Genomic DNA, 14,159 nt, shown 5'->3' on the forward strand with positions numbered 1-14,159 from the left:
GCATGAGGGAGAGGTATCAAAGGGAACCGAAGGGGATGGCGAGAAAGATGGAAAACTAGCATCCTTTCCTTCACTTCCTCTGAAAATTCCGTGGATAACGTCTTCCACTGCCGGCGGCTCGGCAGCTGTCGATGCTGTCCCAATTCATATTGGGTTCCGGCTTCCGATGGTTGTCCCCAGTCAATGATATTGGCACCTAGTTGGCTCCATACCGACCATTACGACCGACACAAGGCCGTTGAGCAGATTGCCAAGAAGACAAGCATCCTCCGGTTTCTTGCTACTTCCGCATGGTGGGAGTCCCGAGGTAGCATCCATCGCCAAGTTCAGGGAATCAACGGCCATATCCCATAACCAAGATCAACCTCCGAGAGCGCTCTTAAATACCCCCTCTGATCCCGCCCGGGATGTAGACAAGAAACAGCAACTCAGTGTTTCTACACATCTCTCAGTTCTCAGCTCTAGCAACTCATCGGCAAACATTTGGTCCGTCATGAGGTCTGAACTGGCAGCCTGGGCTCTGGCCGTCCTCCCCCTGGGAGCGAGCTGCACATCCATCCCCCCCTCGACGCTCCCTCACCTCTCTTCCCTGGCTCGCAGGAACGAGTCCTTGCCCATCTACAAGAGCTCTTCCTACTGCGTCGACGACCGGGTCGAGGACCTCCTCCGCCGCATGACCGTCCAAGAAAAGGCCGGCCAGCTCTTCCAGACGCAGCTGCAGCAGGGGCCCAACGGCACCCTCGACGCCGGCAACGCGACGGCCCGGCGCAACAGCACCGACAACATGATCGGCGAGAAGCACATGACGCACTTCAACCTCGTCGGCGACATCGTCGACGCGCGGCAGGTCGCCGAGTTCGTCAACCTCGTCCAGCAGCGCGCCCTCGACACCCGCCTCGGCATCCCCGTCACCCTGTCGACGGACCCCCGCCACAGCTTCACCGAGAACATCGGCACCGGCTTCCGCGCCGGCGTCTTCTCCCAGTGGCCCGAGTCCCTCGGCCTCGCCGCCCTGCGGGACCCGTACCTGGTCCGGCAGTTCGCCGAGGTCGCCCGCGAGGAGTACGTCGCCGTCGGCATCCGGTCCGCGCTGCACCCGCAGGTCGACCTCGCCACCGAGCCGCGGTGGTCCCGCCTGGGCAACACCTGGGGCGAGGACGCCAACCTCACCAGCGAGCTCCTCGTCGAGTACATCAAGGGCTTCCAGGGTAAAGAGCTGGGCCCCTACAGCGTGACGACCGTCACCAAGCACTTCCCCGGCGGCGGTCCGATGGAGAACGGCGAGGACTCCCACTTCACCTACGGCAAGAACCAGACGTATCCCGGCGACAACTTCGACTACCACCTCATCCCCTTCAAGGCGGCGATCGCGGCCGGCGCGAGGCAGATGATGCCCTACTACTCGCGCCCCATCGGCACCGAGTACGACCCCGTCGGCTTCTCCTTCAACAAGCAGATCGTCACCGGCCTCCTGAGGGAGGAGCTCGGCTTCCAGGGCATCGTCGTCTCCGACTGGGGCCTGATCACGGACACGGTGATCCGCGGCCAGGACATGCCCGCCCGCGCGTGGGGGGTCGAGAGCCTGACGGAGCTCGAGCGCGCCGCCCGCATCCTCGACGCCGGCGTCGACCAGTTCGGCGGCGAGCAGCGCGTCGAGCTCATCGTCCAGCTCGTCGAGCAGGGCAACGTGACGGAGGAGAGGCTCGACGTCTCCGTCCGGCGCCTCCTGCGCGAGAAGTTCCTCCTCGGCCTCTTCGACAACCCCTTCGTCGACCCAGAGGCCGCCGCCCGCGTCGTCGGCAACGACTACTTCGCCCGCCTCGGCAACGACGCCCAGCGCAGAGCCTACACGCTGCTCACCAACAGGGACGAGATCCTCCCTCTGAAGCACGTCGGTGCCGAGACCAAGTTCTACATCGAGGGCTTCAACGCCACCTTGCTCGAGTCGCGCAACTTCACCGTCGTCCCGACGCCCGAGGAGGCCGACTACGCCCTCCTGCGCCTCGAGGCGCCCTACGAGCCCCGTCCCGGCGGCTTCGAGGCTGCGTACCACGCCGGATCGCTCGAGTACTCCGCCGAGGAGAAGGCCCGCCAGGCCGCCATCTACGCGGCCGTGCCCACCATCGTCGACGTGATCCTCGACCGCCCGGCCGCCGTTCCCGAGGTGGTCGAAGCTGCTGCCGCCGTGTTCGGCAGCTTCGGCAGCGGCAGCGAGGCCTTCCTGGATGTTGTGTTCGGCATCGCCTTCCCGGAGGGCAAGCTGCCTTTCGACTTGCCCCGTTCGCAACAGGCCGTCGAGGATGCGAGGGAGGACGTGCCGTTCGACACGGAGAACCCCGTGTTCCGGTTCGGTCATGGTTTGAGGTACGCTAGCAAGTGCGCGGCATGAGCAGGGATGGGACCCTCTTTGATGTAAGAGGGTCATTGGGTCGAGATTTCGGAGGTAGAGGGTGTTTCCGGAGGATCTTAACGACTTATGAATAATATGTGGTCGTCTATACCTTGTGCAGCCAGTTAGTTAAAGAATGTGAACGATGAGAAACTGACCGATGAGAAACTGACGTGGCAATATTGAAAAGTCATGATTATCTGTGTCCCACACATGCTGCGTTAGCAGGGTGCACTCGATGGCATCCTCTATCTTGTTGAGGAAAGCATTGGAGTAGTTTGGAGTAATTTGGATGGACTTGTTTTGTAGAGATATGATCTTGAGGAGATGTCCGACTAGCTCTTCATAAACTCAACTGCTTTGGCTTTACTCTGGTCATTTAGTCACGCAGGGACGTCAATGAGATTGTCATCCGCGAGCGGACTGCCGTTGGCACCCGGGCCACCTCCGGCCAAGACCCGGAGGACGCCCCACTCCAGGCCGGTCTTGGCCGGTCTTGGCTTCCGGCGCCGACGTCCACTGACCTGAATAGGCAGTGAGTGGCCGTCTGAGCTTGAGCACAACACTGTGAAGAACTCACCGACTTCGTCGTCGAGACGAGTAAGACGCTAAAGGGCATGGAGGCGACCTCGCTACCAATAGATGAAAGGAAGGCCCATCAGATCCTGGAGCGCAGAGAAAGGAAAAAGGGGAATTCTCTAACATTTGCATCGGGACCTCTACACCAACTCGAGCCTATAGTCAACATCCTTGGCCGCCTCGACGCTCTGCTCCAACACCCCCGTCTCGTGCGTCGACAGCACCCTCGCGTTCGTCCCGACCATGCAGCTCATGTCCTTCTTCCTCGCCCCCTTGACCCACTGCTGGTCGATCATCCAGTGCGTCGGGACGGAGAACTCGGCCGGGTCGTCCATCTTGTTCTTCAGCAGGCCGCCGTTGTACCACAGCAGGTCGTCTGTCTCGTCCACGTGCGCGATCACGAAGCTGCACACCTGCGTCTGGCCCGTCTGCGCCGACCCCCCGCCGCCCGCCAGCGGCGTCCGCCAGCCGACCATGCCGCCGTAGTGCCGCGAGAAGGCGTACGCCGCGCCCGTCGTCTCGAGGCCGATCCACCACGTCTCCTTGTCGCCGTACGTGATCCGGTACGTCCACGACGTGCGGACGTCGTAGGAGTTCTGCCAGCACGTGTGCAGCAGGCCCATCAGCACGTCCAGCCGGCCCTTGTCGAGCACGACGACGCCCGAGTCGCCCTCCTCGGCGTACTTCTCGGTCCACACCAGCGACTTCTGCAGCTCCTCGCTCGGGTGCTTGAGCATCTCGTGGTACCAGGCGTGCCGGTCCGGGAACTCGTCCTTCCAGAGCAGCCGGTCGTGGAAGAGCAGCGCCCCCCTTTCCCGGTACGCGCGCTGTTGCAGCAGCTGCTCCGGGGGCTGCAGGAAGACGACGTCGGCGTCCAGGAGGATGACCTCTTCGAACCGGCTGCCCAGCGCGGCGAACGGTTTGATCGCCCACCCTCCCTCCGCCAGCCTCAGCGTGGTGTCGTTGAAGACGGTCAGGATATCCAAGAACTCGACGTGCCCGTCATCGCCCCCGGCCGCGGCCTCTGCTATCGTGTCGCGGTTCTCTTGCGAGAGGTCCTCGTCTCCGGCGTAGACGATCTGGATCGGCAGCTTTGTCCGGTGGACATGCTTCAACGACGCCACCAGATGGCACGCGAAGCGCAATGTGCCCCGTCCGGTGGGGATGACGATGCCGGCGTTCCGGTGAGTGTAACCCATCGTGGTGTCTCCGTCTCCACCAACGCGCTGCTGCTGCTGCTGCTGCGTAGGATGCCGAGCATGAGCGCCGGCAGTTGAAAAGCTTCGCCTGAGATCGGCAAGCGGGGATTGGCTGTGAATATCCCTCGGCGGAGACTGCAGGTAGGGGAACAGGGATGAGGCGACTCGCTCGACCGTCTCGTCGAGGAACTGCCTCTCGGCGCCCACAACCCGCAGCCCGTCGCCGTTGCCGCCGCCGTTCTTCTCCTCGAGCGCCTCGATCCACGACCGCAACACCTTTGTCCGCTCGCCGAGCTCGCCAAAGACCTTCTTGTAGGGGGGGCCGAGGGGGTAGTCGACGAAGTACTGGGCCGTCGAGTTGATGGCGTCGAGGTTGAGGCCCGAGACCCTGGAGGTCCGGAAGCTGAAGGAGGCCGATGTGAAGGGCGTTATGTGGCCGTTGAAGCGGAGGAGGTAGACGACGGCGAGGGCGATGAAGGCGGCGGCGGTGATGACTGGCGTCGACTGGGAGCCGTATCGGGGGAGGACTAAGAAGCGAATCATCCTCTCTCTCTCTCTCTCTCTCTCTCTCTCTCTCTTTCTCTCCTACTTGCCCTTCGTGATGCTATAGTGCTCGAAATTTCTTGCGGAAAGACGCTCGCAAAAATCGATAGCCACCATCCTCAACATTCTCGAAACGGGCGGGCAACTCCCTTAAGAACTGCGGCTGAGACCATTCTCCATAAGTCAACATACCCACTTTCGGACACCCCCCACATGCGGACACCCAAAAATGCCTCATTTCCCCCTCATCACCACCACCCTCCTCCAACTTCAACCCATCACAACATTATCCTACCTTATCCAAATGGGCTCATTTTTTCAGCATACCTTCTTTTAGGTATTATGACCCAATATACCGAAGATCAGCTTCAACAGGCTCTTGAGGCTATCAGTCGTGGCCAGGCTATTAAGAGTGCATCTCGCGAGTATGGGATCCCTCGAACAACGATATATCGACGCATGACTGGTGCCCAGTCAAGGGTTATTGCCTTTGCAGATCTCCAGAGGCTTTCCCCTGACCAGGAGGCTAAGCTGGCTGAATGGGTGCGAATCCAGCATGCCCTTGGCCTTGCTCCAACTCATCAGCAGGTGAAGGTATTCGCAGAAAGGATCCTTCATGCTATGGGGGACACAGAGCCTATAGGCAAAGGATGGATCCAAGCCTTCCTCAAGAGAAACCCATCTATCAAGGTCCAGAGAAGTCGCCCTATTGACTCCAGACGTATTAATGGGGCATCTACTGAGGTCATCAGGGAATGGTTCAAACTCCTCGCCATACCAGAGGTCCAGGGCATTAAACCAGCCAATAGATATAACATGGATGAGACTGGTATCCTTGAGGGCCAGGGATCTAATGGGCTGGTGCTGGGCATGTCTGAGACGAAGTCTGTTCGCAAGAAACAGCCTGGATCAAGGGCATGGGTATCCATCATCGAATGCATCTCTGCCCTGGGCCAGAGGCTTCATCCCCTCATTATATACAAGGGCAAGACAGTCCAGCAGCAGTGGTTTCCTCTGGATCTTGGCCCTTATGAAGGATGGCTATTTACAGCAACGGAAAATGGCTGGACAACAGATGCTACTGCAGTTGAATGGCTGCAGAAGGCCTTCATCCCTCAGACTGTCCCTCAGGGCAAGGATAACAAGAAGGAGGCTAGACTATTGATCCTGGATGGGCATGGGAGTCATACAACGACAGACTTTATGTGGTTATGCTATATAAACAACATCCATCTACTATTCTTACCGCCACACACCTCCCATGTCCTCCAGCCACTTGATCAAGCAGTCTTTAGCCCTCTCAAGGCAGCCTATAGGAAGGAGCTTGGATACCTTAGTCAATGGAATGACTCTACTATTGTAGGCAAGAGGAACTTCTTAGGCTGTTATTATAAGGCTGCCCTTGCAGGTATGACGATCAAGAACATCAGAAGTGGTTGGAAATGGACAGGGTTATGGCCTGTCTCTATGGCGAAGCCTCTGATGAGCTCCCTCCTACTCCCAACAACACCAAAGCCATCAGCATCGTCAGATCAGGTCAGCAAAGGGCAGTCTAGAGGCAAGGAAGGCAGGGAAGCTGAAGGATGGGCATCTGCGTCGTCTGCAGTGGTATGGTCGACGCCAAGGAAGATGAAGGACCTGGCTGGCCAACTGAAGCTATTCACAGAGCTGGACAATGACGCCAGTACTCAACGCCTCCTTTTTATGAAGGTGAAAAAAGGCTTCAACGAGAAGGCCTATGAGCTGGCTACTGCCCAGCACAAGCTGGAGCTTCTGCAGGCCCAAGTGACTAATACTACAGTCAGAAAGAGGAAGGCAGTCCAGCTGGATCCTAACACCAAGTTTGCCACTATCTCAGACGTGCAGAAGGCGCAGGTTGAGGCTGGTGAAAAAGAGGATACTGCAGGTGAATCCAGCGAGTCTGATTTACCTAGTGAAGCTGAAGACTGTATTGTAGTGGCATCTAGAAGAGGGCAGTAATTAAGTGAAAATAGTGGTGATGTTGGAGATGGCTTCATTTTTTGGGTGTCCGCATGTGGGGGGTGTCCGAAAGTGGGTATGTTGACTTATTGCTCCCATACTTGGAGACCTAAGCGTTCTTCTAGCCAAAGCTTGTTCGTCCCTTACCCCCTCCTCCCGCGTCGACATTTAATTTACTTGAATGGCGACACTTGCCTCGTATGGCTTGCGTGTTCGGGGTCTCCTCCGTACCTAGATACTGACAGGATGCCAGCCAGGACTATCCTGTTTGACGCTAGCTTGGCCATGGCTGCCGTCTCACTCGTTAGTACGCTTCGCCCCTATCCCTGGCGTCGTGAAGGCTCTGAAAAAGCTAATGGCATTGGGTTCCGGGATGGTCCCTTTCAAACTCCGGGCTGCCGGGACGAGTACGCGTCTTGGATATAGCGTGGACCCATTGCTTCATGGTCTCGGCCTGTAAGCCTCCCCCGCATTCCGAAAGTTGTCGACCCCTATTTTTCTCCTTCTCCCCATATATTGATGACAAGTTCTAACCCATATATCAGCCGTTGGAGAATGCCTCGGATCAGTGTGCCGCCCGTTTGCGGGAGACCGCCACATGTTCCGGTTTCTACTCTTGCTGTCTTTTTTTTTTTGCGCGTGTTTGGACGCGCGTCGAGTCTTTGACCACTCGCGGCGACCTCTGCCTGTCGAGTGACTACTGATATGCTGTCGTTGTCATGCTGCTGATCGAATACGCGAGCAAACCGCAATGTCAACAACCGGCCACGCCGTCGATCTTGCCTGTCCACTTTGAATAACAACTCATGATCAACTTTAGCCGCAAGAAAAAGGCCTGTCATTCGGCATTGACCTTCTGTTCCAGGCCAGGCCGCCGCCAGACGTGCCATGGGGACGCTGTCGGGATTCCTGAAGAAACAGTCCTAGCGCCAAGAAAACTGACACTAGCGTGAAGGGGGTATGCTGACCTCAGGAACAGCTATGACTCGTATCGAGCGGACTTCCGTCTAATAATACCATTGTTGCCTGTCGCCTTCTGAGCCATGATCGTCCATGATCCTCGAAGAAAATACAGTCGTGTACTCATTGAGAGTTTCAAGACATGTTCGGAACATGCCAAGGGTAACAGAAACCCAGGTTGGTTGAGAAGCAACTTGAAAGATTTAAGACTAAACATCGTCGTCCCAAAACACAATTCAACAACGCAGACAGAATTGCCGCAGTTCTCAGAGCACCTAGGCGTGTCTTCTTCAAAGATTGTCGTCTTGTGAAGTTTCTTACTCTTGTTATCGTTTGTGCGGTCACTATCCCCTGTCCGCCTCCATTTTCTGTCAATCTCGAATCACATGTGCATGTCTAACTCGACAACGGGTTTGACAAGGGTTGCGCAGGGTATGTATCGCAGACTAGTGGCAGGTAACTTGCTTCGGTGTCCAAGATCTCATCCCAATACCTGTACGGGCGTCCAGCTTCAGCTCGTAAACAGTCTTTCCACGGTCTGGTGTGCGGTTGAAAAGCAACGTCTGCGTAGCAGTGTTTGAGCTGGTCTCATGATGGGATGGTGCGCATAAGAGAAACGGCAATTGATTTCATATTGATTGAGGAGGAACATCACTCTTGCTACGTAAGCGACACGTTGTCATGCTTCCCTGGAATTGCATGGTCTCTGGGTCTCTGGCCTTCGGCACCTGACGCGATCTTTGGCCTCTAATTTGACTACTACAACAATAGCTTGGGACGCTTTCCGATTCATCTTTTTAGTCAATGTCAATTGGGTAAACACTTCCCTGACCTAGCCAGAAAATAGCCACCTCTCTACCAGGCACGAAATCGACTATGCTTTGCTCAAGATATCGCCCGACAAGACCTTCGTGCCGATTAAATCTGCTCGAATTCTGCTTCGGTTTACTCTTGCGTTGCAGGGCACTTGGCGAATGAAAAAATATGAAGAGGACTCCGCGAACACACTTCGTTAATCAGCAGTAGACCGCCACACCGTAGTCAACACTTTAAGTCAATGTTCAAATCGCCGTAGTTGCTTTGCCTTGTTTCTAACAAGGAAATGTCGGCCGTCTGGGCTCAGTCGTATTTGCACACTGTGAGTCGCCTTCCCCTTTTCCCTCCCTCTTCCCCAAAGCGCAAAGGCTTGCATATAGATATCTCTCGTATGATCCTATTTTGGTCTTACGGCTTACGTGGACAAATCCTTCGTTGCAATTCAATACCCCTTTACTCTACGTCTATTGATGATACATCCTGCCACGGCGATACAAGTTACTGGACAACATTTTGTAGGTGTCACCCCTTCGCATTGAGCAACAGTAGCTGCGGTACAGAGTGATAAGATTAATAGCAAGATTGTTGTGAAATTTGAATACCTCTCTGGCGTCGTTATCGAAAATGGAAAATGTCCCTTTTTATGGAGAGGTTAGAACAAGCAGGGCCACTGTTATCTTCTACGGTGCGCTTCTGCATCGGACACGTGATGCTATAACACATCGCTTTCGACTCTTGTGGGCACTATAGAGATCACATGTGGCTGTAACGGGGCGTAAACCGTTGACTTGAAAACCCAGCAGCAGTCCCAACCACATCTCAAAGTGCAAGGTTTGGTGTACCTTGTGTACGAACTCGTCATTAGTAGGTAATGCCAACTGTCATCGTCACTGCTAGTGGGAGGGTGGAAGACTTCATCAACAGTCCTGGGGAGCCGACTAATCCGGCAGGATCTTAATTGACATCATTCTCTCCTTACTTTTGGACTGAATTACATCCTGTGTGTATGTACTAGCACTTTTTTGCAGAATCACGCGGTAGTTTAATCCTCAGGCATTGGGTCGCATCAGGAGGAGACTAGGTTGACATTTCACAGCGTTACCAAAATGATCAATCAGCTTTTCGGCTTGTTCCCCATGCGATCTGATAAAAGAGGCACCAGAAATGAACTACAGTGATCGACTGATCTGATGTGAGAGCATTTAGTAAACACTTTTCTACCCGGCTTGAATTGCCATGCATCACTAAAGACCAACTTGTAACAAGAGAAGAGTGGAGATTCAACTCGATGAGATAATCATTAGCACCAGAATTGATTTCAATGATCATGATGCTGTTGTGGGCTGGCCTAGGTGAAAAGCACACGGAAGCAACGGCTGTTGAGAACAACCCATGAGCCTTCGTCAAAACGTCTAGAGCTGACGAATAGACTTAGAAGCGGGACATGAAGATCGACATATGTGCGATCACTCGACAACTAACACCAATAGGCCAGTAAAATAGAGTGGAATCTAACTTTTTTACCCTGGCCATCCCTCTGCACTGAAAACCCATCGCTTTTCAAAGTCTCATTACCCTATCAGACCTAGTGTCGTTGGCTTCTTGCCATTACATGATGGAAATGCTTATGGAACTGGTAGAGAGATTGACAGGGTTGATATATGGTTGAGATAGAAGGGGCGAAGACAAACGTCCCCAGAGCAAGTTGTTGGAGACACTAGGATCTCCTCACATCCATGAAAACGCCTGCGTGTGCCGCACTTGTAGCTCGTCATTCAGGTCACATGATATACAGCACCCTTCCAAACCACATCGTATCTACTGCAGAAGCCACCTTCGTTGCTGGGAAAGGAATCATTCTGTGAAGATGCAATGAAGGCAGTCCGCTTAAGCCGGGTAGAAAAATGGGTTTGGCGGCTGCCTGCTTCCAACCGCGGCCTGCATGTGATTGTCCCTTCTTCCATTGCACTAACCAGAAACTCCGTCTTTGTATTGTGGAGTGAGAGCAGCCTGCCAAGCCGACTCTCATAGGAGACAGGAGGGTATCTTCAGTCATCGGGAAAGGCTTGGGAATGCTTGAGGGTCTTGTGCTAACTGATACTTGACAAGACGCTACTGACAAAAGCTGGGCAGCACGGTTTCTACACAACCACCATGTCTTGATACTACCTGGTGTCAGAGCAGATACCTGGACCAGAGGGCGGGGCAATCCAGAAAATCACCACCGCAATGTGCTCAAGTCTAAATGGTCTACCCTAGTCAGGACTTCAAGACGCAATTACCAATATACACAAAGTGAACCACCTCTCTAGTCACCCGCCGATTATAGCTGTTGAGTTTGCTCGGGCGTTGGAAGAGGAAGAGAGATTGGTACAACGTACTAGTCACGAGGACTAGGTAGCGGACGTCTGCTTCATGAGAAAGAAAAGTGGCCAGCTGTCTATCACTGGATCAAGGACTCCCATTGACAGCAGGCAAGAGGATTTCCAACGAAAAGGGGTGATGCTAGATTGGTCCCGTTTCGTAATGAGACTCAGTCTGACGTCGAGCGCGGAAGTACACGAGCGGGAAAGATTTTATTTTAAAAAAAGGTGAACCTTCCAGAGAGCACTCTGATGTCGACTTCAACGACTCCACCACACTCGTCGACTAGCAGGAATTGCTCCGCCGGGATGACGAGGACACGACTCGAGGCCAGTGTCTCAGTATGCGTGCAATCTACGGCAATTTCACTGCTGAGCTTCTCATCCTAGACTCGTCCCTCGACGTTCCGGTCCAGGCTTCCGCTCTTTTTCCAAAGCACCGCAGAGCTTCATGCCGCTCGCTGCCTCCAATCTGCGAGACGTCTTCAAGATGACGATATTTACCAACTATTCGGATCCCAGAGACTTTGACGGCTGGCTTCCAGGGCCGCTGACAAACACACGCCGGGATGTAATTTCCCGGCACAAGTGGGGGGTGGGCACTCGCCCGAGTCATGGAGTGTGATCCTACAAATGGCCTTACCTCGCTACAGGAAGCTTAAACTGGTGGCTGTTTAAGGTAGATTAGGTTGCCTGTGGGATGGGGGATCGCACATGGCATCAAACTCAATGTTGGGCTCAACTCGCGTGCCCCAACTTGTAATGTGCGTTTGTGCCTGTGCTACCTCGAGTGGGAGAGCCACGGCTCTAAGGCTCCGTGTACTGTTGAAGGCTTCGATGATGTTGTTGCCCATTACCAGGAAGAATGCTCATTACCGCACGCTTTAAGACACTTGAAGTTACCAAGAAAGAGTACAGTCATCAGAAGCATCCAGAATTCGGAGACAATCAGCACATCCTCCCGCCCGAAACCGACCCGCGAAGTCAGGCCATACCACAGGGCTGGAGCCCGCCCCATGGATGGTCTAGACTCTGGACTCCGCCTCGACATCACAAGAGCTGTATCCGTAATTTATGGTAATTAGGGGCGCCTCCTGGTTCGGAGTTTTCGGGGTTGAGTGGTGGCCCATTCGCCGGAACGAGGCGGGCAGCCGTGGACGTTTGGTGGTTATGGAGCGTCTTGGCACAACAGCACCATCTGCCCAAGTCATGAGATCAGTAGGGGTGACCCCTATGACCAGTTGATTGATTTACGTGAAAAGAGCTTGAACCTCGCCACGATTGGAAAGTTCACGGTTCCTCGCGGTTCCAGTCAGACACTTGATAGCAACTAACTCTAGATTTCCAACTCAGTAGCCAAAGTATGTTATAGAGGCCCAAGACTTCTCGTCGTGCTCTTAGTGCCGTCGTATAGTGCCAAGATGCTGCCCTTTTGTCATGTAATTGTCGCCCCAAATTGCGGCAACGCAGTTTCGGGGTCTCTACAAGTGCTGGTATAAGACCAGACCACGACCATTGTCAACAGGCCATGTCTTTTTGGTCATCCGTCGGTATCACCAGTCACTCTTTTCTGGTTCACAGGTTCTAAAAACACCAACTCTTACACTCTTTTCTTCTTTTTTCAAAGTACATAACGTTTTGCACCATGTTGCTGCTCTCGGCACTCGTCTCTTGCCTACCCTTGGCCCTGGCGGCCGAGATCTACGTCGCGCCTACGGGCAGCCCGACGCCGGACGGCACGCGATCCAAGCCGTTCGGCGACATCCAGGTGGCCGTCAACATGTCCCGTCCCGGCGACGTGATCCTCCTGCGCGGCGGGACGTACGACCTCCTGAAGAACATCAACATCACGGTCAACGGCACGGCGCAGGCGCCCATCACCCTGCGCGCCGTCAATGACGAGGAGGTCATCATCGACGGCGAGGGCCTCCCCGACACCCCGGCCCCGCTCGGCGCCTCGGTGACGAGTAGGAACCGCGGCGTGCTCCACGTCTCGCGGGCCCAGTACTGGAACTTTGCCCGGCTCACCTTCACCCACGGCGCGTACGGCGTCTACGTCCGGGACTCGAGCAACCTGCGCTTCAACCAGATCGTCACGCGCGACAACTACGAGAGCGGCTTCCACATGCAGGGCGAGCTCTCCAACAACGTCATCTCGTACCTCGACTCGTACGGCAACCGCGACCCCAGGAACAACGGCGAGAACGCCGACGGTCTCGCCATCAAGGAGGGCAAGGGCGAGGGCAACATCGTCGTCGGCAGCCGGTTCTGGGACAACTCTGACGACGGTGTGGACTTTTGGTGAGTTTTGACGCACGCTCTGCTAGCCGGGTGTGGTGATGATGATGATGGTTTGATGTGATGAACGCTAACAACGAGTGTTCACTCAGGGAGTTCCACTCCAAGCTGACCATCAAGGACAGCATTGCTTGGGGTAACGGCTTCAACCGCTGGGTATGTGAACTAGCCCTCACTTCCCCCTTCCTCTCTTTGCCTGTTACCTACGCCTGTCACTGGCACCTCACTAACACACGCACGACAGGACATCCCCGACTTCACGGGCAACGGCAACGGGTTCAAGCTCGGCGGCGGCAGCGCGGGCGACATCCTCCCGGCGGCGCGCGACGTGATCAACTGCATCGCGTTCGGCAACAAGGCCAACGGGTTCACGGACAACTCGCAGACGGGGGCGTTCGCCATCGAGGACAACACGTCGTGGATGAACGGGCGCGTCGGGTTCCGCAGCGTCAACGCGACGGGCGTGCTCAAGCGCAACGTCGCCGCCGTCAACAACCCGGCGGCGCTGGCCAACGCCACCTTCGGCGGCCAGGTGACGCTGCGGGACGCGCAGACGTCGGTCGGCAACTCGTGGGACGTCGCCGGGGCCGCGCTGCTCACCAACGCCAGCTTCAAGAGCGTCGACATCGGCCTCGTCACGGGGCCCCGCGGCAAGAACGGAAAGATCACGCCCAGCGACTTTTTGGTTCTCGTCGACGGTGCCAAGCGGGGTGCGACCACGAACTGGAAGTGAGGAGTTTGTCGAGGGGGGGTTTTGGTGGATTCTATTTCTCAACTTGACTCTATTCAGGCAATCTAGAGCGGTACAACATGCCGACTGGGTTTATTATGCTTATTGCACTTCTTTTCCAACCAGAAAATCTCAAACCCATACCGTGAATTGCTCTGCTTAGGTACATTGGTAAAGTCGGGTGCTCCCCCTTCCAGAGATGTCCTACAGAGATGTCCTACCACCATCGAATTATTCTGGGGAACTTGCAGGCTCTCCTTGCGGAAATAGAAGAACCGAAAAAGAACCGTTCCATCTCATAC

General features: G+C 55.2%; 3 protein-coding genes across 3 annotated transcripts; 2 read left to right on the plus strand and 1 right to left on the minus strand.

Annotated features, from left to right (window-relative positions):
• Nucleotides 1–493: 493 nt before the first annotated feature.
• Nucleotides 494–2,928, plus strand: CH63R_05610 (glycosyl hydrolase family 3 N terminal domain-containing protein; the record flags this gene model as incomplete). Its single annotated transcript, XM_018300585.1, has 2 exons — nucleotides 494–2,364; nucleotides 2,781–2,928. 2 exons carry the CDS (start codon nucleotides 494–496, stop codon nucleotides 2,926–2,928), a joined length of 2,019 nt encoding a protein of 672 aa, XP_018158435.1.
• A 180-nt stretch (nucleotides 2,929–3,108) lies between these two features.
• Nucleotides 3,109–4,710, minus strand: CH63R_05611 (Glycosyl transferase; the record flags this gene model as incomplete). Its single annotated transcript, XM_018300586.1, has 1 exon — nucleotides 3,109–4,710. The coding sequence occupies one exon, from the start codon at nucleotides 4,708–4,710 to the stop codon at nucleotides 3,109–3,111; it is 1,602 nt and encodes a 533-aa protein (XP_018158436.1).
• A 7,764-nt stretch (nucleotides 4,711–12,474) lies between these two features.
• On the plus strand, nucleotides 12,475–13,860 carry CH63R_05612 (Pectate lyase L; the record flags this gene model as incomplete). Its single annotated transcript, XM_018300587.1, has 3 exons — nucleotides 12,475–13,130; nucleotides 13,220–13,283; nucleotides 13,372–13,860. 3 exons carry the CDS (start codon nucleotides 12,475–12,477, stop codon nucleotides 13,858–13,860), a joined length of 1,209 nt encoding a protein of 402 aa, XP_018158437.1.
• Between the last annotated feature and the right edge of the window lie 299 nt (nucleotides 13,861–14,159).

Source organism: Colletotrichum higginsianum, chromosome 4 (assembly GCF_001672515.1).
Source record: "Colletotrichum higginsianum IMI 349063 chromosome 4, whole genome shotgun sequence".
Taxonomy (NCBI): Eukaryota; Fungi; Ascomycota; class Sordariomycetes; order Glomerellales; family Glomerellaceae; genus Colletotrichum; species Colletotrichum higginsianum.